The sequence below is a fragment of the Mirounga angustirostris genome, unplaced genomic scaffold (assembly GCF_029215605.1).
Source record: "Mirounga angustirostris isolate CCGP_5_RB_7025 unplaced genomic scaffold, mMirAng1.0.hap1 SCAF_3, whole genome shotgun sequence".
Lineage (NCBI taxonomy): Eukaryota > Metazoa > Chordata > Mammalia > Carnivora > Phocidae > Mirounga > Mirounga angustirostris.
Window position 1 is genome coordinate 169017941 of NW_026991711.1, and position 26916 is coordinate 169044856.

General features: G+C 37.4%; 1 protein-coding gene across 3 annotated transcripts in view; it reads left to right on the forward strand.

Annotated features, from left to right (window-relative positions):
• UNC80 (unc-80 homolog, NALCN channel complex subunit) overlaps positions 1-26916 on the forward strand; it is a 229921-nt gene that overhangs the window by 20732 nt on the left and 182273 nt on the right. For all 3 annotated transcript variants that reach the window (XM_064587002.1, XM_064587001.1, XM_064587003.1), the window contains exon 7: positions 7246-7385. In XM_064587002.1, the coding sequence (XP_064443072.1) occupies positions 7246-7385 (140 nt within the window). The remainder of the gene's footprint in view (positions 1-7245; positions 7386-26916) is intronic.

The window sequence follows — 26916 nt, forward strand, 5'->3', positions numbered from 1 at the left end:
AGAAATATTAAGGGGGGTTCTATAAAAGGAGAAAGACCCCAAGAGTGATATACAACAGAAATTTACAGGACAATCTATAAAAACAAGGTCTTCACAGGCAACATGATGACAATTAATTCATATCTTTCAATAATCACTCTCAACGTGAACGGCCTAAACACTCCCATAAAACAGCATAGGGTTGCAGATTGGATAAAAAGACAGGACCCATCCATATGCTGTCTACAAGAGACTCATTTTGAACCTAAAGATACATCCAGACTGAAAGTGAAGGGATGGAGATCCATCTTCCATGCCAGTGGACCTCAAAAGAAAGCTGGGGTAGCAATTCTTATATCAGACAAATTAGATTTTAAACTAAAGACTGTAGTTAGAGACACAGAAGGATACCATATCATTCTTAAAGGGTCTATCCAACAAGATCTAACAATTGTAAATATCTACACCCCCAACATGGGAGCAGCCATCTACATAAGCCAACAGTTAACCAAAATAAAGAGTCATATTGATAACAATACATTAATTGTAGGAGACCTTAATACTTCACTCTCAGCAATAGACAGATCATCTAAGCAGAAAATCAACAAAGAAACAAGACTTTTGAATGACACACTGGACCAGATGGACCTCATAGATATATACAGAACATTCCACCCTAAGACAACAGAATACTCATTCTTCTTGAGCGCACATGGAACTTTCTCCAGAATAGACCACATACTGGGTCACAAATGAGGACTCAACCAACACCAAAAAATTGAGATTATTCCCTGCATATTCTCAGACCATAGTGCTTTAAAACTGGAACTCAATCACAAGAAAAAATTTTGAAGAAATTCAAACACTTGGAAGTTAAAGACCACTCTGCTCAAGAATGTTTGGGTCAACCAAGAAATCAAAGAACTTAAACAATTCATGGAAACCAATGAGAACGAAAACACATTGGTCCAAATCCTATGGGATACTGCAAAGGCGGTCCTAAGGGGGAAACACATAGCCATCCAAGCCTCACTCAAAAAAACAGAAAAATCCCGAATTCACCAGCTAACTCTACACCTTAAAGAACTAGAGAAAGAGTAACAAATGATGCCTAAGCCATGCATTAGAAGAGAAATAATTAAGATTAAAGCAGAGATCAATGAATTAGAAACCAGAAACACAGTAGATCAGATCAATGAAACTAGAAGCTGGTTCTTTGAAAGAATTAATAAGATCAATAAACCAGACTTTGCCAAAAGAAAAGAGAGAGGACCCAAATTAATAAAATTATGAATGAAAGGGGAGAGATCACGACTAACACCAAGGAAATAGAAACAATTATTAGAAATTATTATCAACAACTATATGCCAATAAACTGAGCAATCTGGATGAAATGGATGCCTTCCTGGAAACCTATAAGCTGCCAAGACTGAAACAAGAAGAAATTGACAACCTGAATAGGCCAATAACTAGTAATGAGATTGAAGCAGTGAACAAAAAACCTCCCAAAAAACAAGAGTCCAGGGCCTGATGGATTCCCTGGGGAATTCTACCAAACATTCAAAGAAGAAATAATACCTATTCTGCTGAAGCTGTTTCAAAAAATAGAAACAGAAGGAAAGCTTCCAGACTCATTCTATGAGGCCAGCATTACCTTAATTCCCAAACCAGGCAAAGACCCCATCAAAAAGGAGAATTTCAGACCAATATCCCTGATGAATATGGATTCCAAAATCCTCAACAAAATCCTAGCTAATAGGATCCAACAATACATTAAAAGGATCATCCACCACGACCAGTGGGATTTATCCTGGGATGTAAGGGTGGTTCAACATTTGCAAATCAATCAATGTGATAGAACACATTAATAAGAGGAGAGAGAAGAACCATATGGTCCTCTCAATTGATGCAGAAAAAACATTTGACAAAATACAGCATCCTTTCCTGATTAAAACTCTTCAGAGTTTAGAGATAGAGGGAATATTCCTCAAATTCATAAAATCCATCTATGAAAAACCCACAGCAAATATCATCCTCAATGGGGAAAAGCTGAGAGCCTTTGCCTTAAGATCAGGAACACATCAAGGATGCCCACTCTTGCCACTATTGTTCAACATAGTACTAGAAGTCCTAGCAACAGCAATCAGACAACAAAAAGAAATAAAAGATATTCAAATTGGCAAAGAAGAAGTCAAACTCTCTCTTTTCACAGATGAAATGGTACTTTATTTGGAAAACCCAAAAGACTCCACCCCCAAATTACTAGAACTCGTACAGCAATTCAGTAATGTGGCAGGATACAAAATCAATGCACAGAAATCAGTTGCTTTCTTATACACTAACAATGCAACTGTAGAAAGAGAAATTAGAGAAACGATTCCATTTACAATAGCACCAAAAACCATAAGATACCTCAAAATAAACCTAACCAAAGAGGTAAAGAATCTATACTCTAGGAACTACAGAATGCTCATGAAAGAAATTGAAGAAGACACAAAAAGATGGAAAAACATTCCATGCTCATGGATTGGAAGAATAAACATTGTTAAAATGTCTATGCTACCCAGAGCAATCTATACCTTCAAATGCCATCCCGATCAAAATTCCAATGACATTTTTCAAAGTACTGGAACAAACAATCCTAAAATTTGTATGGAACCAGAAAAGACCCTGAATCACAAAGGAAATGTTGAAAAAGAAAAACAAAGCTGGGGGCATCACATTGCCTGATTTCAAGCTATATTACAAAGCTGTAATCACCAAGACAGCATGGTACTGGCACAAAAACAGACATATAGACCAATGGAACAGAATAGAGAGCCCAGATATGGACCCTCAACTCTATGGTCAAATAATCTTCGACAAAGCAGGAAAAAATATGCAATAGAAAAAGACCATCTCTTCAATAAATGGTGCTGGGAAAATTGGACAGCCACATGCAGAAGAATGAAACTCGACCATTCTCTAACACCATACACAAAGATAAACCCAAATTGGATGAAAGACCTCAATGTGAGACAGGAATCCATCCAAATCCTAGAGGAGAACATAGGCAGTAACCTCTTTGACATCACCCCCAGCAACTTCTTTCAAGATACATCTCCAAAAGCTAGTAAAACAAAAGCAAAAATGAACTTTTGGGACTTCATCAAGATAAAAAGCTTCTGCACAGCAAAGGAAACAGTCAACAAAACAAAGAAGCAACCCACAGAATGGGAGAAGATATTTGCAAATGACACTACAGATAAAGGGCTGGTATCCAAGATCTATAAAGAACTTCTCAAACTCAACACCCAAAAAACAAATAATAAAGTCAAAAAATGGGCAGAAGATATGAAAAAACACTTCTCTGAGGAAGACATACAGATGGCTAACAGACACATGAAAAAATATTCATCATCATTAGCCATCAGGGAAATTCAAATAAAAACCACATTGAGATACCACCTTACACCAGTTAGAATGGCAAAAATGGACAGGGAAAGAAACAACAAATGTTGGAGAGGTTGTGGAGAAAGGGGAACCCTCTTACACCATTGGTGGGATTGCAAGTTGGTACAGCCACTTTGGAAAACAGTGTGGAGGTTCCTCAAAAAATTAAAAATAGAGCTACCCTATGACCCAGCAATTGCACTCCTGGGTATTTACCCCAAAGACACAGATGTAGTGAAAAGAAGGGCCGTATGTACCCCAATGTTCACAGCAGCAATGGCTGCAATAGCCAAACTGCGGAAATAGCCAAGATGCCCTTCAACAGATGAATGGATAAAGAAGATGTGGTTCATATATACAATGGAATATTACTCAGCCATCAGAAAGGATGAATACCCAACTTTTACATCAACATGGATGGGACTGGAGGAGATTATGCTAAGTGAAATAAGCAGAGCAAGTCAATTATCATATGGTTTCACTTATTTGTGGAACATAAGGAATAGCATGGAGGACACTAGGAAAAGGAAGGGAAACATGAAGAGGGGGAAATAGGAGGGAGAGATGAACCATAAGAGACTATGGACTCTGAGAAACAAACAGGGTTCTAGAGGGCCGGGGGGTGCGGGGATTGGTTAGCCTGGTGATGGGTATTAAGGAGGGCACGTACTGCATGGAGCGATGGGTGTTATACGCAAACAATGGATTGTGGATCACCACATCAAAAACTAACGATGTATTGTATGGTGACTAACATAACATAATAAAATAAAATAAAATTTTAAAAAATATATGTATTTCTAGGTTTTCCAGATATACAATAAAAAAAAGCCACATGGTTATGTATACTGGCATTAATTTAGTATGTTTTTAGATGACCTACCTTCACTTCCAATTCCACACGTGCAAAATGCAATTTTCTGCTTTCCAGCAATATTGGATCCTCTTTCTAACCGATGCATTACTGTCAGCGGTGCCATCATCCTTTCTCCCCTAAAAACTGCAAATGTTGGAGTCCTATTATATCTACTGTTTCCTGAACATTTGCTGAGTACAGACACTGTGGTTTGTCTGCTATATTTTACCTATTCTAAGATATATATTTTTTTCACTTTTAACATATTTGAAGTCAGGCGTTTGATGATCTTTGGCCTCTTAAAACCTCCCTGCCTGGTAGCAGTATTGATAAGGTTGTCATTTTCATAAGGTTGCACAGCATGAATTTGTCATTTCCAGCATCTAACTTTGCAGAATCAGGATCAGTGACTTAGAAGAATATGTCAGAGGTAATAGTGGAGTACTCTTAAGAAATAACACTTTGAAGAAATAACATTTTTGACACAGAAAAAGTTACTCTATGGAAAAACATGTATCAAAAACTCTGATTTAAAATTTAGAAATTTCAAGAATACCTATACCAATTTATTTCACTTATATCATCCTTTTTACATATACACAGGATGAATATATAATCAAAAGCTATGCCTAAATAAGTCTAAGTAAGATAGTGCTTTTAATAAATATATTAGAAAAAGTCCTCCCTGGTAAGTTTTTTAGTTTAATTAACAGTTTTTTCTTAATTGAACATAAAATAATCGTGTCTTATAACTGATGACATATTAGAGACAACAAAATACGTATCCTATTTCATTCTTCTTCCTCATCTCAATTTGAGTTCTTGCTGAGTCATATTGTTTTATCTTGTTACGTTGCTCATATGTGTTCTTTATTCTCTGTGCCCGCTACTACCCTCTAAATCCAGGTCCTCATTACTAGATTGCAGCTAGAACCACCTAATTGGATTTTTCTACCTCTTGCCTCTCCTGCTTCACATAAATACCACTTAATAATGCCTGACTAATCTTCCTAATGCATCATTTATTTATTAACTCATCATTCCACAGAGGCTTATTATATGCAAGGTTGCCGTTCTTTCTTTATATCCCTTGCTCCCTACGAACCTATAGTGGATTTCTTTTACCATCACCTCCAGACCAAACTCTTCTCCCTGGTTCTCTGTGCCTTCTACCACCTAGCATCATTTTTCTTAAGTGACCTTGTTTACCCCTTCAATTAGTTAAGCACTGCTTCTCATATATAGAGCATGCTGCTTTAGCTTCTGGGTCTTTGCTCAATCTGTCTCCTTTATGTGGATTACTATCTTTCCTCTTCATTTCCTGTCTAAATTTTATCTTTCTTTTAAGGACCAATTAAGATCTCAACTCCCCCATGAACTCCTGTCCAGTCACTCTAAATCTGCACTGCCTCATATGGTAACCACGAGGCTCATGTGGCTCTTGAACACTTGAAATAAGGCTAGTTTGAATTGAGATGTGTTCTAAGTATCAAATGTACATCAAATTTTGACTACTTAGTATGAAAAAAACGTATCTTAATGATGATTTTTATATTGATTACATGTTGAAATAGTAATTTGGGGTTAAACAGAATATAATAGTAAAATTTCACCAATGTTTATTATTTTTAAAATTAGATATGTGTCTCATGTTTGTGGCTTGTATTATATTTCTATTGGGCGTGCTACTCTAACCTATATTCGTCTTAAACTTAACTGTAAGTTCTTGATTTCAAGGTTCAGATTCATCTAATACTTTTTTATCTCCCCAATTACCCAACATGAAGCACACATAGCATGCTCATGCTAAAGGATTCCCTGATCTAGTTCAGAGGACTTATTTTATGAAATTTCTAGCAGTGTATTTGTCTCTCTATGCATCATGGTTGGACAGTGCTTTCTTATTTTACATATGAAAATAGAAATTATGAGAACTATATGTTAAGGAAAAAAAAGAAGAAGAAGATAGCAGGAGGGGAAGAATGAAGGGGGGGAAATCAGAGGGGGAGACGAACCATGAGAGACGATGGACTCTGAAAAACAAATTGAGGGTTCTAGAGGGGAGGAGGGTGGGGGGATGGGTTAGCCTGGTGATGGGTATTAAAGAGGGCACGTTCTGCATGGAGCACTGGGTGTTATGCACAAACAATGAATCATGGAACACTACATCAAAAACTAATGATGTATGGTGATTAACATTACAATAAAAATTTTTTAAAAAAATTATGAGAACTAAAATACTATGATAAATGTTTGAGGGTCTTCATACATAAGTGAAGAATTTCATCTGTAATACCTATGGAAAGACAATGTCCTATTACCTGAGCAGAGTTGTACTTATTAGCTAAATGTCGTTAAAATAAGCTACTCTGTAAGAGAATGGCTGCATTTGTGCTTAACAAATCGAAATAAAGGTCATCGTCTCCAACTGGAAAAATGTATCCCATCCTCCTTTAATGAGTGACAGAAAGACCTGAAACTTGTGCTTCGATTCTCATTTTCTGGCTTCAGTTTGATCAGCTCTTACTAACCTGGTTTCCAGCTCAGGCCCTACTCAGCTCACCTCAGTATTGGCACATCTTTGATGAGTTGGTGGTTTGTAACTCTTCTACAGATCCTGGGTATGTGAGGTGAAAAAGAAAAGAATCAAGGGAAAAATGAAATAAAGTTTATGAAAGTATTTAGCTGAATGCTTATAATAATATACATGGTTCTCTAGAAGTCTTTTTCCATTCGCTCTTAGATGAAAGCAAAATCCCTTGGTCTATGACCTTGTAGTTAGCTGTGCTATAAAGAAAAATGTTCAATTAAAAAAAAAAAAGTATGTACTATGATGGCTAATTCTAGAGGATGTACCTGAAGGAAAAAGAAAGGAAGGAAGGAAGGAGGGGAGGAAGGAAGCAAGGAAGAAAGGAAGGAAGAAAGGAAGGAAGGAAGGAAGGAAGGAAGACTAATCTGTTATCTCTACCTCCAAAAGGGACTCCAGGTGGTCTGTGAAACTTTCCAGTCAGATCCCATGTCACCCAAGGCCACGATTTCAGGCTGCCACCGAGGAAACTCCTTCGATGGAAGTCTGTCCTCCCAGACTTCCCAGGAAAGAGGCCGATCGCATTCCAGGTACATAATTGCAATGTTAGGGAAAAAACATTTTTCCTTGGTCACTCAAAAGTTAAATATGCATTTTTAGCTACTTGTATAGCCTCTGTTCCTTAGAATGTGTCAGTGCATGATATGTGTATACATATTCTTGGTCATGGTATAGTTAGGTTAATAATTCCATGGGCGCCTGGGTGGCTCAGTTGGTTAAGCGACTGCCTTCGGCTCAGGTCATGATCCTGGAGTCCCGGGATCGAGTCCCGCATCGGGCTCCCTGCTCAGCAGGGAGTCTGCTTCTCCCTCTGACCCTCCCCCCTCTCATGTGCTCTCTCTCTCAAATAAATAAATAAAATCTTTAAAAAATAATAATAATTCCAGAAATGTGCTATGAATGGCTCTCATTTAAACAAACTTGGGTGGAAGTGGAAAGACCTATCTGATAATAAGATGTCTGCATTAGATGATATTTTAAATATTTAAATACAGAAATTCAAATTATGCTATCAAATATACTGCAGGGATGTGAAAAGATCTGCTAATCTATTGTGTAAGAATACTTTATATCAGCAGATCCTCATGTTAAAATGGGTGCTTTTAAAATACCCACAGGGAATTGAAAAGGTTGTTCTTTGTAAACATTACAACACTGCCCTTGTTAGCTTGTGTATGTGGTAAATTTGCTTCCAAATGCCTTCCCTTGGGACAGACATCAATCAGTCGTCTTCTTCCTGTCCCCCACTGAAATGATGGAAGCCTGAATTCATGAGGTTTGCTTTTGAACCCAACTAGATCCTACACTTAGCGGGCAGGAGTGCCTGAGACAATTTGTGTATCCCTATTTTCAGATGAGGTTACTATCTCTAATGCATAGTATTTTAAAAGGAGGCATTTCTTAAAAATGGATTTATTGAGGTATAATTTACATACCATAAAATTCACCTATTTGAAGTGGACAATTTAATGACTTTTAGCAAATTTATAGAATCATGCAACCATCATCACAGTCCAGTTTCAGAACATTTTGGTCATGCCAAAATGTCCCTTGTGCCCATTTCAGTCTCCCATTCCTACACCCTGCTCCAGATGATCACTTAATATATTTTCTGCCTATATAGTTGAATTTATGGAATTTTCAAAGAAGTGGACGCATGCCATATGTGGTCTTTTCCATCTGGCTTCTCTCACTTAGCATAATGCTGTGGAGGTCCATCCACATTACAGCATGTACAAGTAGTTCCTTCCTTTTTATTGCTAAAGAGTATTCTGTTGTGTGGGTATATCACACTGGAGTTCTCCATTTATCACTGGATGAATATTTGGGTTGTTTTGACTTTTCGTCTATCATGAATAATGCTGCTATGAGCATTCACATACAGGTTTTTGGGCAGGCATATGTTTTCAGTTCTGGTATCCTAAGTAGATACGTAGGAGTAAAATTGCTGGGTTGTATGGTAAATTTATGTTTAATTTTTTAAGAAACTGCCAAACTATTTTCCATAATGGCTCACCATTTCACATTCCCATCAGAAATGCAAAAGAGCTCATTGTTTCTCTCTCTACTTGGCAGCAATTGTTCCTGTCATTTTTACTATAGCCATCTTCATGGGTGTAAAGTAAGAGCTGATTGTAGTTTTAGTTCATATTTTCCCTATTGACTAATGATGTTAAGTACATTTTCAGGTGCTTATTAGCTATTTGAATATCTTCTGTGGTGAAATCTCTATTCAAACCTTTTGCCCAAGTGTTAACTGGATTGTTTGTGTCCTTATGATTGAGTTGTAGGAATTTTATATATATATATATTCTGGATACAAGTCCTTTATCCACAGATATATCCACAGATATTTCCTCTCAGTATTATCTTACCTTTTCATTTGGTAATTTTTAAATCATCGACTTCCTCCTGGCACCAGAACCAGGCTACATGGGTATAGCATTTTTTAACGAATTCTTAGAATTGTTGAAAGCATGAAGTTTTATGAATATAATTGCTTTTTAACCCAAATACTACTATGTTGTGCTTTAAAAAAAATAATATGCAAAGAGTTCATCTCTGTATCTTTATTTGGGACTTTAAAAGGAAGTGGCCCGGGCGCCTGGGTGGCTCAGTTGGTTAAGCAACTGCCTTCGGCTCAGGTCATGATCCTGGAGTCCTGGGATCGAGTCCCGCATCGGGCTTCCTGCTCGGCAGGGAGTCTGCTTCTCCCTCTGGCCCTCCCCCCCTCATGCTCTCTCTATCTCATTCTCTCTCTCAAATAAATAAATAAAATCTTTAAAAGGAAGTGGCCCAGTTACATGATCTTTTGCTGGTTGAGAATATGAATATTGACAGCAACGTTAGTTGTGTAAGCAGAGTTTGTTTGTATTTATCCATAGGATTTACCATTCTAGGTCATTGGTGGTAATGAGTACTTCAAATCTTGTCATTTTTAATGTGGAAGGAGCCCTGTGAAGATCACCAACTCAATCTGATGCACTAACAACATTTTCACCACTTAAACCCTTTCAGCAATGAGGAATTTAGTATTCTTGGATGAAGTTCATTTCATTTTTAGACAGCTCTTTTTAGTGTCATGTCCTTCTTATATTTTTTTTTTTTTAAGATTTTATTTATTTATTTGACAGAGAGAGAGAGCTAGAGAGGGAACACAAGCAGGGGGAGTGGGAGAGGGAGAAGCAGGCTTCCCGCCAAGCAGGGAGCCCGATGCGGGGCTCGATCCCAGGACCCTGGAATCATGACCTGAGCTGAAGGCAGGCGCTTAACAACTGAGCCACCCAGGCGCCCCTATATTTGTTTTTTTAATTTAAACTCAATTAGCCAACACATAGTACATCATTAGTTTCAGATGTAGTGTTCAACAATTTATCAGTTGTGTGTCCTTATATTTGACCAAATTTTGCTCTTCTGTATTTTCTGTCTATGATTTTTATATTAGTTTTCTACTGCTGTGTAACAAATTACAACAATTTACTGGCTTAAAACAACACACATTTATTATCTCACTCTTTCTGTATGTCAGAAATATAAACACAATTTAGCTGGCTTCTTTGCTTTAGGGTCAGACCAGGCTAAAATCCAGATGTCAGGATGGGCTGCAGTCTCATCAGGGGTTTGACTGAGGAAAGCTCCACATACAGGTGCCCTGAGGTTGTTGGCAGAAGACTGAGGTTCATGTTTTCCTGTTGGCTCTCGTCTGGGAGCTGCTCACAATTTCTAGGTGCTGCCCACAGTTCACTGCCATGCGGCCCTCTCCATAGTTACCTTACAACACAGCAGAGAAATTCTAATTCCAGTCTACTAATACAGAGACTTTATAATACAACATGATCACAGGAATTATATCTAATCACCTTTATGATATTTGTTGGTTGTAAGAAAGGCACAGGTCCTGCCTGCACTCAGGAGAGGATTATAGGGTATGTGATTACCATCAGATGGGAATGAGGGAAGGCTCCCTTAAGTCTGTTTACCACTGTCCTTTTGAAGTTGTACAGACTCTTCCCAGATTAACTTTCCATTTATTCAAAAGTAGCTATTGTGAAGGACGCCCCCCTCCACACACACTCCAAGACTTCCATTTTACTTGATGTCAATAGTAACTCACTAACAAAGTTATCAAGGGCATAATTAAATCAGATTTGGGGAAAAGGTATTTACTTTGGATACAGACTAAACAATAAGAACTACCTTTCATTGGATATCTTTTATATGCCAAAACAAAACTAGTGTCCTTACATTTATAATGTTATCTAAATGTTTATGCATTTATTTTTGTCTTTAAAAATTTTTTTATTGGGGCACCTGGGTGGCTCAGTTGGTTAAGAGTCTGCCTTCAGCTTAGGTCATGATCTTGGGGTCCTGGGATCAAGCCCCATGTTGGGCTCCCTGCTCAGCAGGAAGTCTGCTTCTTCCTCTCCCTCTTCCTCTGACCCTCCCCCTGCTCATGCTGTCTCTCTCTCTTGCTCACTCTCTCTCAAGTAAATAAAAATCTTTTAAAAAAATTTTATTGAAGTATAATTAACATACAGTGTTCTATTAGTTTTAGGCGTATAATGATTCAACAATTCTATACATTTCTCAGTGTTCAAGTTAAATGTATTCTTTTTTTTTTTTTAAGATTTTATTAATTTGCTAGAGAGAGAATGAGAGACAGAGAGCATGAGAGGGAGGAGGGTCAGAGGGAGAAGGAGACTCCCTGCTGAGCAGGGAACCTGATGTGGGACTCAATCCCGGGACTCCAGGATCATGACCTGAGCCGAAGGCTGTCGCTTAACCAACTGAGCCACCCAGGCGCCCTCAAGTTAAATGTATTCTTAATCTCCTTCACCTGTTTCATCCATCCCCCCACCTCCCTCCCCTCTGGCAACTACCAGTTATCTCTATTTAAGAGTCTGGCTTTTTGTCTTTTTTCTTTGTTCATTTGTTTTGTTTCTTAAACTCCAAATATGAGTGGAATACTCTATGGTATTTGTCTTTCTCTGATGGACTTACTTCATTATTCATATGCCAAGATTTCATTATTCTTCCTGGCTGAGTAATATTCCTGTGTGTGTGTGTGTGTGTGTGTGTATGCCATGTCTTCTTTATCCATTCATCCATCTATGGATGGATGCTTGGGTCACTTCTATATCTTTGTCATTGTAAATAATTCTGCAATAAACATAAGGGTGCATATATCTTTTCTAATTAGTGTTTTCATTTTCTTTGGGTAAATACCCAACATGGAATTATGGATTATGGATTATGGCAATTCTAGTTTTAATTTTTTGAGGAGCCTTCATACTGTTTTCCACAGTGGCTGTACCAATTGGCATTCCCACCAACAGACCGTGAGGGTTCTTTTCTCCCCCATATCCTTGCCAACACTTGTTATTTCTTATCTTTTTCATTTTAGCCATTCAGACAACTATAAAGTGATATCTCATTGTGGTTTTAATTTGCACTCCCCTGATGGTGAGTGACGTTGAGTATCTTTTCATGTGTTTGTTGGCCATCTGTATGTCACCTTTGGAAAAATATGTATGCAGATCCTCTGCCCATTTTTAATTGGATTAGGGATTTTTTGGTGTTGAGTGCTATAAGTTCTTTATATGTTTTAGATATTAACCCCTTATTGAATATATCATTTGCAAATACCTTCTCCCATTCAGCAGGTTGACTTTTAGTTGTTGGTGGTTTCCTTCTCTGTACAAAAGCCTTTTATTTTAGTGTAGTCCCAAACATTTAATTTTACTTTTGTTTCCCTTGCTTTAGGAGACATATCCAGAAAAATGTTGTGATCACCAGTGTTAAAGAAATTACTGCCTGTGTTTTGTCCTAGGAGTTTCATTGTTTAAGGTCTCACATTTAGGTTCTTAAGCCATTTTGAGTTTATTTTTTTTTTTTGGTATAGTGTAAGAAAATGGTCCGGTTCCATTCTTTTGCATGTAACTGTCCTGTTTGCCCAGCATCATTTGTTAAAGAGACTGTCTTTTCCCCATTGTATATTTTTGCCTCTTTTGTCATAGGTTAACTGACCATGTAAGCATGGGTTTCTTTCTGAGATATTTTGTTCCATTGATCTATTTGTCTGTTTTTGTGCAAGTACCATACTACTTTGATTACTGTAGCTTTGAAGAGTATCTTGAAATATGGGATTTTGATACCTCCAGCTTTGTTCTTTTTAGGGTCTTTTGTGGTTCCATACAAATTTTAGGATAATTCTAGTTCTGTGAAAAATGGTGTTGTTTTTTGATAGAGATTGCATTAAATTTGTAGATTGGTTTGGGTAGCATGGATAGTTTAACAATATTTGTTCTTCTGATTCATGTCTCTTAAGTGAATGTTAGACAAAGGTTGTAGCAGTGTCAAAGTTTTTGTCCTTAAAGAGCTCATTTTCTAAAAAGGTACTTAAAAGTAATTAAGTAAAATTATTTGTAGACTACTCTAAGACTATGAAGCTAATGCAAAGGAAAAGGATGGGAGGGAGGTTCTTTCTCCTTGAGACCTGAATGATATGCAGGAGACAGCCTCAGGAAGATCTGGGGAGAACAATGTAGGCAGAGGGAACAAGTCTAAAGGCTCTGAAATGGGAATAAACTCAGCATGTTTCAGGAACAGCAAGAAGGTTAGTGTGACTAGGGAGTGGTGCTGAACAAGGGGGTACGATATGGGGAAACAGGTCAGAGAGGTTGTGAGGGGTCCAAACACACAGGAGCCAGGAGGCCATGTTAAGAAGTTTGGATTCTCTCCCAGGTGTGATGAAAAAACCACTGGAGTTGTTGGAACAATAGAGTGCATTAACCAAATTGCATGTTTTAAAGGTCATTCCAGATAGGTTATGGAAAATAGACTGGGAAGGCAAAAGTGGACACAGAGACTAATTAAGAGACTGTCACAATGGCCCAGGTGAGAGAGCATATGGCTTGGTCAGAGTGGAAGTAGTACAGGTGGAAAGGCTAAGATGAGGCTGGAATTGGGGTTCTTTTACAGGATAGAGCTGATATGACTGGATTTGGGGAGTGAGAAAAAGAAAGGAATCAAGCATAACTCTGAGATTTTTGGCTTGAGCAACTGCATGAATGGTGATTAAATTTAGGAGATAAGGAAGGCTGGTAAAAAGCATATATAAAAATACTTGACTTACTTTCATGTATCTCTTTACCATCATTCAAGCCACTCATCTCCCTGTGCCTGGAGTACTGCAGTAGTCTACTTATTAATCTCTTCTTATGAAATCTTGCCACCATCCAATACAGAACATACAGAGTAAAAATAAAAGGCAAACCACAAAACTCCTACTCTTGAACTCTTTTGTTCCAGTGCTATCAAGATAAAATTCAAAATCCTTGATGAACCCCTTAAGGCTCCACATCATTTGGCTGCTGTCCAGTTCTCTAGTCTAACATTATGCTGCTACCCACACCTCAGTGACTAAACTTCAACCCTTTTTTAGACTTTCAGACTTCCCCTTAGCTCTGAGATTTGGAGTATGTTATTCCATCTGTCTGCATCATTCTTCCATCTATCTCCTTTTAACCAATTCCTGTTCCTTTATGACTCAATTTAAATATCATTCCTTTTTTCCCTGGGTAGGCTCTGGCAGATGTTTAACACTTTCACAGAACTCTATGTTTTCTCTTATAGCATGAGTAGCAAACATTATATAAATAGTTGTATGACTACTTGTCCAATAGTTATCTCCTCCATTAGACTATAAAATCCACACACAAGAGAAGGGACCAAGTCTCTGTTACTTCCTGCTCTCTCTAGTTTCTGGCACATGACCTTCACTGAAGGGTACTGAATAAGTGAATGAGTTTAATTTTTACAACAGCCATGCAAAGACCTTATTACTCTTTTAAAGATAAGGAACTGAAGCAAAAAGAAATTAAATGGTTCCCCCAGGGACACACACAAGAAGTGGAAGAGCTATATTTGAGCCCAGTCTAGCCAATCACATGGTCCACAGTCTTCTCTACTCCCTCATGAAGAGGTAGGTCTAAACCTTTCCAGACGTTTTCTTTGGCTTCTCTTCCATGGCCCTCCTCTAATTTGTCCTTTTTTCTACTTAAATGAGAAATTACTCAATATAAGATCAGAGATGTGATTTTTATATGCTTATGCATCTTTAATGGACTTACCAAGAAATTTAGTTGGAGTTATACCCGTTTATCAGTTATCCATTTCTTCTCCAAATTACTCTGAAATTGAGTGACTTAAAACAACAAAGGTGTTATCTCACAGTTTCTGCAGGTTATATATCCAGAACCAGCTCGGCTGCAGTTGTTCTTGGCTCAGGGTCTCCTTGAGGTTACAGTTAAGATGTTTGCTGGGACTGCAGTCATCTGAAGACATGATTGAACTGGAGGATCTGCTTCCAAGATCACTCAGGTGGCTTGTGCCTGGATGCCTCAGATTCTGAGACCTCTCCATAGGGCTACTCACAGTATGGCAGATGACTTGACATGAAATGAATGTGGTGTGTGTGTTGCGGGGGGGTTCTTTTTTAATAATTTCAGAAGTAATGTACCACTACTTCTTCCATATTCTGTTGGTCACACAGACCAACATAATATGTTTTAGGAAGAAACTATACAAAGGCATAACAAGGTGAGGATCATTGGAGAGATCTTAGACTCTGGCTACCATTGTTTGCTCTCTGGCTCCCAAGGATTCCCTTCTCTTTCACATGCAAAATACACTTACTCTCACCAAGGTTGCCCGAAATCACATCCAATTACAGGATCAAATCAAAGTCTAGATCTCATTATTAAAATCAAATCTAGGTACAAATGAGGTACTCCATGTGTATGATTTAAGTACAATTCCTTTATTATAGTTCCTCTCAATCTGTGCACCTATAAACTAAAGAGACAAGTTATCTGCACCCAAAATACCCACATACAATGGTGGGATAGGCACATGATAACTGCTGTGGACATGTCTATTTAAAAGGAGAATGTAGGAGGCACTGATCCATAGCAGTTCTGAAATCAAGCTGGATGAAGGTTGGAAACTTCTTGATTAGATCTCAGTCCTATTCTTGCCTATGGCTCTTAGTTCCACCCTCTGGGCTAATGATCCCATGCTCTAAATCAACTTTCCTTTTTTAAGAAAGATAGATGTGTTTATAGCTGAGTAGTTTTCTCAGCTTGCTTACTGCCAGTAAAATTTGGGAAATACAACAGCCTCTTTTAACTTTATACTGCTTTGGCAGGGTTTTTGTTACATTTCTTTGAAAACTTTGGGAGTCCACTGTGAATCTTACTGGGGCCAACTAGAATAGACAAGTCTCTTTGAAATAATCCTTTCTGTAACTTGGAGAAAGGTTGAAGAACAACATCCTTAAGTTTCTTAAAAGTCTCCACCCAACCACCCCCCTTTTTATATGTGAATCACACTTTCAAAACCTTTAGAGGACCTTTTGTCTGATGGAATAATATTCTGAAGCAAGACCTTAGATCATTCTGATGTCCTAAAAAGATTTTACAATTTCACCCTTGACTTTATCTTTAGACCATGTTTTTCCAGAAATGCCCTAGATTTGATGTTTGCTCAGAAACCATTTAATTTTAGCATTATTTCCCATCTGGAGAGGCTGAGAGCTTTCAAAATCATCAAACCCGAGCTCATTAATCTTTAATAGTTCTTCAGTTAGGGCAAATATTTTATCTTTCAATCTCCTGTAAGCAGCAGGAAAAAATCAGAAGACACCTTCAACACTTTATTTGGAAATCTTAGATCACTGACTTTGTTAGGCATGTTTCTTTAACTCTCCATATCACAGCAGGCAGGTTTTGCCACTACCTAACAAGGATCTTCCTTACTCCTCTTTTCAATGTCATCTTCCTTACTTCCCTTTAAGCCCTTACCAGCAGCCTCCTTAAAGTTCAGGATTTCTGTTAGTAATTTGTGCAAGGCAATTTATGCTTTCATTTTTTTAAGGATTATTTTTATTTTAGAGAGATGGCATGCATGGGGGGGGATGGGAAGAGGGGCAGAGGTAGATGGAGAGAGAAACTGAAGCATACTCCACGCAGGGCACAGAGCCCAACGCAGGGCTTGATCTCAGGACCCTGAGTTGGAAACCAAGAGTTGGACATTGAAGTGACTGCACCACCCAGGTTCCCCTATGCTTTCATTTTTTTAACACTCTTCAAAGTCTTTATAGCCTCTGCCTACTGCCTGGTTCCAAAACCATTCCCAAAATTTAGGATGTTATCTTGGTATGAAAATCTGCATTAGCTATCAATTGCGATATAACAAATTACCCAAATTTCTTAATAGCTTAAAGCAAAAGACATTTATCATCTGACATAGTTCCTGAGGGTCATGAATCCAGAAAGAGTTTAGCTAAGTGGTTGCAGCTCTGGGGTCTGTCAAGATGTTGGCCAGGGCTGCCATCATCTGGAAGTTTGACTGGGTGTGAGACTGCTTTCAAGATCACTTGGATGACTGTTGACTAGAAGCTACAGGCTTCACCATCTGAGCCTCTCCAAAGGGCTGCTCATGACATGACAGCTGGCTTCCCCCAAAACAAAGTATCCCATAAAGAGAGGGAGCAACCAAGATCAATGCTTCGGTGTCCTTAAACCTAATTTCTAAAGTTGACATGCCATCACTTCTGATATATGCTATGAATCATACCAATGCTGGTATAGAGAAGGAACCACATAAGGGTGTGAATACCAAGAAACAGGGATCATTGGAGCCTATTTTGGAGGCTGGCCACAACAAACAGTAATGATGATGATGTCACCATCATTTTAGATATAATTATGAATGTATCTGTACATTTTCTTCAATCAATTATTGAATATTCTCGTATTCCTCCTTCACTAATTCTGTTCTACACTATCCAAAAAGTTTAAATGTAAGTAATTTCTACCTCAAATACTATATTTGGTCTGACTTTTAAAAATTATTAAAAGCAATATCAGGGTGAAATGTTGAGGTCATAAAATACCCAGAAGCTTACATTTCTTACATAATTTTTCTCGGCCAGAATATGCATTGGAAATTTGCAAATATAAATTGCATATGATATTTCTTTGACAAACTGCAAGGTTCAAGGTTTCCTGTTTGTGGATGGAAGTTGTTTTTTCCATTCTCTGAGATTACCACATTTAAACATCTATATACATATGCATTTCTTGACGCATACATACACACAGTCACCCTCAGCACACCCACGCCTACATATGTGAATTCGACATGAATCAGTGGCACTTTAGAAGAATGAATTAGGTCTTCTCTCTGCCTAGCTGCAGTGGCTGGTTACCATGGAAATGATGCACAAGGTAGACCTTTCAGAAAATGCTAATGTTAATGTGTCTTTGTTGGAAGAGTTCATGTATTAATCAGAAATGAAGAGAACTTTAATAACAAAGCAATGCAAATATCTTAGAAACAAAAGCTGTCTGCTTGTATCAAACAAATACAATTCATCATCTCTTTTGCCCTGACCTTGACTGAACAGAACATCACTCTTCCCTGAACTCTGCAATCAGTGAGCAGGTAGCTAGTTTTTAAAATTAATGTGAGATTTCATCTTCAATTACCATATGCACAGACTTAATTTCTGCTTTGTTAAATACTGTGTAGGGTCAAAACTGATTTCCACAGTTCTCTGCCTCCACAGATTATTATTTCCAGAGTGTTTTTCTGCCTTAGACGCTCTCTACTAGCATCCCTCAGCCCTAATTATTAATAACTTGGTTTCCTGAAGCCATAGTTGCATGGAAAATATGTTAATGAAATTTTTAGCTTTTTTGACAGTCAAAAAATTTGTCATAATGCGTTATTTATTTTATGAATATAAAAGAAGCATATGCTAATTATAGAAAAATATTTAAAGGTATAAAATATTTTTTTAAAGTAAAAATCATCAATGAGCTCATTAGGAAGATTTAAATATCATTCATTTTTTGTATGTATACTTCCTTTCATTATTTTTACGTATACCATTTAGAACAAAAGTTGTATTCATACTTTAATAAAATTTTCATTTTTTTCTACAAAATGACTTACAGAATAATAGAATATTAGAGTTAGTAAGAGCATTTTTATCAGATCACACAATGATAGCCCCCATACCATCTTTTTCCAGTTATGTAAATTTTTCACTCACATGTTAATTAGATTGTTAATTAAAATGAGTTTTACTGGATTAGTGACAAGTTGATTATGGATCAACTTGTCTCTCTTAAATGAAATTAAACATTTATTGATGATTCTTCCTTTTTATTGACTACTCACCCCAATATAGCTCACACTTTAAGACAAACTCGTCCTTGAATAACACCTAAAATGAAGGTACTCTGGGTTATAAATATTTGCTACAGAATGCTCTTCAACTTCATTCTTGTTTCAAATGGGGTCTCTTTAAATATTAAGCAATTTAATGTGAATTTACCTAACAAATTTTTATTAACATAAAGACCCCTTTTTAGTCTCTGATCGCAGCCTTATGTTGGTGGAGTCTTGCTGTTGTGCAGTCCATCTTCAGCTGAACTGACATGATTTGTCAGGAAGTAGTTAATGACCACAGGACTCAAACTGTGCAGTTAATAATTGCTTTCATCAAATACATTTTGTATGTAGAGAAAGACATAAATTTAGTCCTCTGGCAGCCTTAGGGACAAAACTGGCAATATATCATTCAGTTAGTGTTTCCATATAGGAATTGTTTTGGATATTGGCCTAAAAGTGCAAAAGTCATACATTACATGTTTCTCTAGGGCAGTTGCTCTCCAATCTTATTAAGAGTATTTAAGAATTACCTGGAGATATTGTATAAAATAAAGATTCCTGGGCTGTATCCCCAGCAATTCGGGTTTAGTGAGTCTGGGGTAAGACCTGGGAATGTGCATTTTTAATAAATTCTCTTCTCCCTATCCACTTGGGATTCTCAAAGAACTTGTCCACTGGCATCTCATTATATGGAACACTGCTCTTGGATTTGAAATAATTTATGGAACTCCCTAATCTAATTTACAAACTGGAAACATTTGGGGACACTGAGGTATGGGGCAGGAAGTAAAGGGTAAAGATAGCTAGTCCAAAGGGGGAAAAATAATTCTGTTGAACTCCTAATATCTCCCTTAATCACAGCAGCCTAGTCAAGAAAACAATAGCTTTCACAGGCTCTTATAAGTCCAATGACTGTCACAAATACTTGAGGACCTAAAATTACCCAGCTGGTTGCCACACCAACCTCATACTTTGTCTTTTCTTTAGGAATCCAAGACTATAGCATTGGGGTGGGGTGGAATCCTGTTATTCTAGGTATAAAGACAGGCTGAGAGAAGTGGGGTAGGGTAGTCCATGCTTTTTTAAGAAAGAGAAATGGAGGTGAGAGGTGGCAGGAAGAGAAGTGAGAGCCTCTTAAGGTTATGAGAATTGGGGTTATTTCTTTCCCTCAAACTGAGCTGGAGGATGTAATCAGCCAGTTTCCTCCTGGAAACTCATCTCAGGATGAAACAAGTCGTATACTGGTCAGGCTGAGACACGATCAAAACAGGGGTTAGTAACAAGGTTTGGACCGAGAGAGAGTGCCGAATGCTAACCACTAGACCACCAGGGAAGCTAGGTTTGGACTGGATATATAGGGAAGCCACAGGTACTCCGGTGCCTGGACTCCAGGAGGACTAGCAGCTCTGGGTCCTGAGGGAAGGGAGGGAGCAGTTGTGGAGAACTCTGCGGAGAGAGTGACTAACAGCTGTGACCACAGATGGCCTAGGTCAGTCCGAGGTCACAGGGCCAGTCCTAGGCAAACCTCTGAAAGCAAGGAGTCTTGAGGAAGACACCATTGTCCTTCTGCTGTCAGTCTCCTGTGAGAGCTTCCTTTTGCCAAATCCAGTCAGGAGCCAGAGGCAGGGGAAGCCCTTGGTAGAGTCTTCCAGGGCAGATGAGACTTCCAGGGCAGGGAGGTAGAGAAGGATGGAGAGGAAATGGGGTCTGGAAGTGGGGGCTGAAGGCAAATCAAAGTAAAAGATTTCCTCCTGGGATGGGAACCTGAATTTTGAATCTAGCCCACATGCTCCTTATGAAAACTTGGCAACTCATAAAATTCTGAGACTCGGGCTTTTTATTAAAATGGTTACATAATAAAAAGTTGGAGGACAAAATCCTTTGAAAGAACAAACATTACACATCGCCTTGGGGATAATGAGACTAATTTGGGCAAAAAAACATATATACCTATATATACATATAGACGTATATACATATTTAACATATATAAGTATTAAAATCATATATTATGTATTTGTTACATATAAATGTATGAGGTTATATATAAGTATATGTGTATATGATATATAGAACATAGAATATATTATATACAGTATATACATATAGATGTACTTTATACAGATCTACTTTATGTATATATGAATAGCGGATTTTTAGTCCATATTGATAAAATCCAAGGTCTTAGCTAATGTTCTTTAAAGAAACACAGAAAAGTATACAACACCTAAGTGTTCAGTTTTATGTCTTTTCACAAGTGAATACAATAATCATGCTGATAAAATAGAACATGATAAGCACCCTAGCCTGTCACATCATATAACACATAAATAATATTTGGCAAATACTTGCCAACATTTATTTGCCCCTTTTCCTTTGGCTAATTTTCAGGATGTTCTTTAGTTCTTTAACAAAACTGATGCCATAAACACCTTTGTACATGTCCCCTGTGTACATGGGCAGGAGTTTCTCTAAGATAGAGTTTCCCTCAGGAATGGGATTTCTGGATCATAGGATAAGGACAATTGAAAATTTACTAGACATCGCCCAATCATACTCTGAGTTTACCAGCAGTGTTTCTGGTTAGTCACACCCTCAGCAATACTTCCCATCTTCAGGCTTCTATAGTCCCACAACTCTGATGGATTGTGACTTAAGTCCACATTTCCCCGGCTATTACTGGAGTAGAGTACCTCTCTCTATTTTGTCTCTCTTTAGGTTTCTTTTTGGCAAAATGTCTTTCCACACCCTTTGCACATTTGAGCTGTTTGTCTTTTCCTTCCTGATTTATGAGCATTCTTTATTAGCAAAAATAATAATTCTTGGTACCCTAAGACTTACAGGTATTTTTTATACTTTATAAATCTCCACTTTGTTTTTTTTTTTTTAATATTTTATTTATTCATTTGAGAGAGAGAGAGAGAGAATGAACATGAGCAAGAGGAGGGGGAGAAGGAGAGGAAGAAGCAGGCTCCCCCCTGAGCAAGGAGGCCAATACAGTACTCGATCCCAGGACCCTGAGATCATGACCTGAGCTGAAGGCAGACGCTTAACCGACTGAGCCACCTGGGCACCCACTTTATTTTTTTTTTAATAGAAATTTTAAATGTGAATAGAGTCAAACTTATCAATACTTTTTTTTTTAAGATTTTATTTATTTATTTGAGAGAGAGAATGAGATAGAGAGAGCATGAGAGGGGGGAGGGTCAGAGGGAGAAGCAGACTCCCTGCTGAGCAGGGAGCCCGATGCGGGACTCGATCCAGGGACTCCAGGATCATGACCTGAGCCGAAGGCAGTCGTTTAACCAACTGAGCCACCCAGGCGCCCCAAACTTATCAATACTTTTAAAAAATAGTTTGGAATGTTATCTTCTTCAGAAATCCTTTCATACCCTTGGTCATAAATATTTCTGTTTCTTCTGTTTTGCTTTTAAGTGTCTTCAGTTCATCTCAGGTTGGCTTTTTTTTTTTAATATGGCTGTATGAGAGATGGGTATGTTTTTTCCCACATAAATAGCTGATTTTTTCCTTCACCATTTTTTTTAAAAGATTTTATTTATTTATTTGAGAGAGAGAATGAGAGACAGAGAGCACGAGAGGGAAGAGGGTCAGAGGGAGAAGCAGACCCCCTGCTGAGCAGGGAGACCGATGCGGGACTCAATCCCGGGACTCCAGGATCATGACCTGAGCTGAAGGCAGTCGCTTAACCAACTGAGCCACCCAGGCGCCCGCCTTCACCATTTCTTAAATATTTATTTTCCTGCAGATTTGTAACTTAGTCTCTGTTGAATATCAGATTTGCACAACTGTGAGGGTATGATTTGGGGCTCTTGCATTCTGTCGCATCACTCTGCCTGACTCTGTGCCCAAATATTATTATCACTCTTTTCTATTATTATAGCACTTTTCTAATTTTTATTATTGACTTTAATAAACTAATAATAAATTTTATAAAAGGTTTTTCTGCACCTAGTGAGAAAATCACATGGGTAGGTTCTCTTGTAATCTTTTTAGGTGGTGAATTACTTTACTACATCATCCTTAAATTCCTAGGAAAAAATCCAGTTTGTACATTGCTGAATATAGTTTGTTTATATTTTATGTATCTTTTTACATCAACACTCATAAATGAGACTGGCTTCTGATTTTCATTTCCTATGCTGTACTTGTCTTGTTTTAGCAGCAGGGTTATCCTGGCCTCATGAAAAGAATGTTTCCTTTCTTTTTCCTGTCTATGGAACACTTTGTATGAAATGGGAGATACCTATTTCCCTAATGATTAATGGAATTTAGCTGTAAATCTTCTGGGCTTAGTGAATTTCTAAAATACATTTTATTTCCCACAGTTCAGTTTTTAAAGGTTGTGGGTCTAAAGTTTGGTTGGATAAATGTGTTCATCTAGGTATTCACATTTTTAATCACAGTGTTCATAATGTTTCCCCCTTTTCTAAAATCGTTACTATATCTAGGTATGTCTGCATTTTCAGTGATAGTATTGTGATCCCACCTTTTACTGTATTTCTTCATTACTTTTTATTAGTTTTGTCAAAGAAATAATATTTGGTTTTGTTAATCGTATCTAGCTTTGTCTTATATTTTGTTAAACATGCTCCTATCTGATGTTCCTTTTTTTCCTACTATTCAGGGTCTTACTTCCTTTTTTTAACCTGTTTAAACTTTTTTTTTAAGCCTTTTTTTAAATGTAGATGCTTCTCTCATTATTTTTTATATCCTTTATCTTGATAGAAGCATTTAAAGCTCTAAATATCCCTCTAATTCCAAATGAGCTATATCTCACAAGTTTTTTTACGTGGACTCATTGTCATTCCATGTAATATATTAAAAATTCTCATTACAACTTTTTATTTGACTCATGAGTTATTTCAAAGTATGTTTCTAAATTGCTAACCCATTAGAGCTTTTTCCTTCCTTCCTTCCTTCCTTCCTTCCTTCCTTCCTTCCTTCCTTTCTTCCTTCCTTTCTTCCTTCCTTCTTCCTTCCTTCTTCCTTCCTTCCTTCCTTCCTTCCTTCCTTCCTTCCTTCCTTCCTTCCTTCCTTCCACTATTGATTTCTATTGGGATTCCACTGTGGTTAGAGGACGAGGTTTACGTGAAATAGTGAAACCTCAGTTTCTTTTGAGACTTGATTTGTAAACATTTCCAAGGTGCAAGAAAATAATGTTAAGTGTATATTCAGATCTCTTACATTCTTACTAATCTCCATATGTTTGATCTATTATTTGTTGAAAAATGTGTGTTAAAAATACTACTGATATTATTTATTTGTCTATTTCCCCTTACAAGTCTCTCAGGCTTTACTTTAAGCATTTGGAAATTTTGTTATCAGGTATATACATGTTGGGAGTTAATGTAGCTTCCCAGCTAATTTTTTTTGCTTAGCCTTGTGACCATCTTTATATCTAATAATATTTCTATGTCAAAGTCTACTTTCATCATTGCTGCACCAATTTTGTTTTAGTTAGATTTGCATTCTGTACCCATTCTCTCCTTCCCAATTTTATAATTTTCTTTTGTAACTAACATGTCGCTAAACTTTGTTCTTTGAATCTAATGTCACAATTTTTGTCTTTTATCTCATGAGCGTGTTCAGTATTTATTTTTGTAACTGCCATTTTGGATTTCTATCTTCCATTTTATTTTGTGCTTTTTATTTACTCTGCTTTTTACATGTTTCCTTTCTCTCTTCTCTTCTTGTTCATTGACTGAGTTTTCTCTAAATCCCGTTTTCCTTCTATTGGAAAGATATGGTTATCTTTGAAAATTTAGCATGGATATTTGACTATTAAGAGTCATAATTCAATAAAATCTCAACCCTCCTTTTGAACAGCAAAAGATCTTTCAAATGCTACTCTCTCTTATTATACATTGTTATCACCACAATCAAGATAATGAACATATCTCCTTAAAAGTTTTCTGTGATCCTTGGTAATTTTTCCCCTTCCCACCCACTCTTTCTCCATCTGCAGGCAACCACTGATCTGCTTTCTGTCACTATAGATTTGTTTGCAGGCTTCTAGAATTTCATATAAATGAAAACAGTCTTTTTTTTTTTTTTTTGGTCTGGCTTCTTTTATTCAGCATAATTATTGAATATATCAATAGTTCTGACCTTGTTATTGCTGAGTAGTGGTCCACTGCATGGATGTACACAGCTTGTTTATACATTCACCTGTTGATGGGCATTTGTATTGTTTTAAATTTGGGGCCATTACGTTCTTATTAAGTCCTTCTCTACTCCAAGATTATAAAAAAATAGCCAAAATGTTTTTCTAGTACTATTATGTTTTTATATTTTTATATTTAAATCTTAATCTGTCTTGATTTTATTTGGTGAATAAAATATGATAATTTAAGATAGGCTAAATTATATTTTTCTGAGTACGTGAATTATGCCAATATTATTTATTGACTAATATATCCTTTGTACTAATTTAATGCATGACTTCTTTGATATATTAGGTTCTTACAAATATTTGAATCTTTTGTAGCTCCATATTGTATACCACTGAATTCTTGTCTATTCCTAAATCAGCACTAGTTGACCAAATATTATTGTTGTAAAACATACATTAGCATTGGACAATTTACACCGTTTTACACTTCCTTTTAAATCTCTCTTGATTACACTCAAAGTTTTATTCATTCATCCAGTTAAATTTCAGAACAGTCTCATTGATTTATAAAAGATAAATCCCTTTGGAATTTTGTTCAGAATTTGTGATGCTATGATTTATAATAAGAAATATATATTGGGCCTTACTCCGTTTCTGTCAGTAAGCTCCTATTTCCTGAATGATGAAAGCAACAAAGGTGACTTTTGTTGTTAATGAGGTGACATGTGGACTGCACTTAAGACTAGAAGCTGATTGCCAGGAGAACCAACCATGTGACTAGAGGGTTAAAACTTTAAGTCCTGCACCGGATCTCCAGGAAGGGCTGGAGTTTGAATCAATTGCCAATGGCTAATGATTTAGTCAATTATGCCTATGTAATAAAGCCTTCAAAAGATGCCAGAAAGGGTAGAGTTCAGAGAGCTTCTGGGTTGGTAAACATGGGGAGGTGCTGGGAGAGGACAAGGAAGTCCATGCCCCTTCCCCATACCTTGCCCTAAGCATTTCCTCTGTCTGGTTGTGCCTGAGTTGTATCCTTTTATAATAAATCAATAATCTAGTGAATAAACAGGTTTCCTGAGTTCTGTGAGCCACTCTAGAAAATTAATTGAATTCAAGGAGGGGATCATGGGAACTTCTGATTTAGGACCTGTCATTACAAAGTACAGATAACAACCTGGACTTGCAACTAGAATCTGAAGTTCAAGGGTGGGGTGGGGTGGGAAGCAGTCATGGGAACCTCTCTAGTCTATGGCCAGTTGATTAGAAGCACAGGTGACAACCTGGTGTCTAAAGTAGGAGGGAGAGTAGTCTTGCAGGACCGAACCCTTAATGTGATGCTATCTCTGGGTAGATAGGTATCAGAATTCAGTTGACAGAGAACGGACCCAGTTGGTGTCTAGGAAAATTTTTTATGGTGTGGAAGCCCCCCGCCCAACACATACATGTTGAAATTGGGTTCAGAACACAAAAGAGAATTACATTAAACTTACAGATTACTGGGAGAGGGAGTGATGGAAATCTTTAAAATATCAAGAATTCACTCTAATAACAGTTTGGGGCACCCGGGTGGCTCAGTCAGTTAAGCATCCAACTCCTGAATTTGGCTCAGGTCATGATGTCAGGGTTGTGGGATTGAGCCCTACATTGGACTCCATGCTCAGTGGGGAGTCTACCTCTCCCTCTCC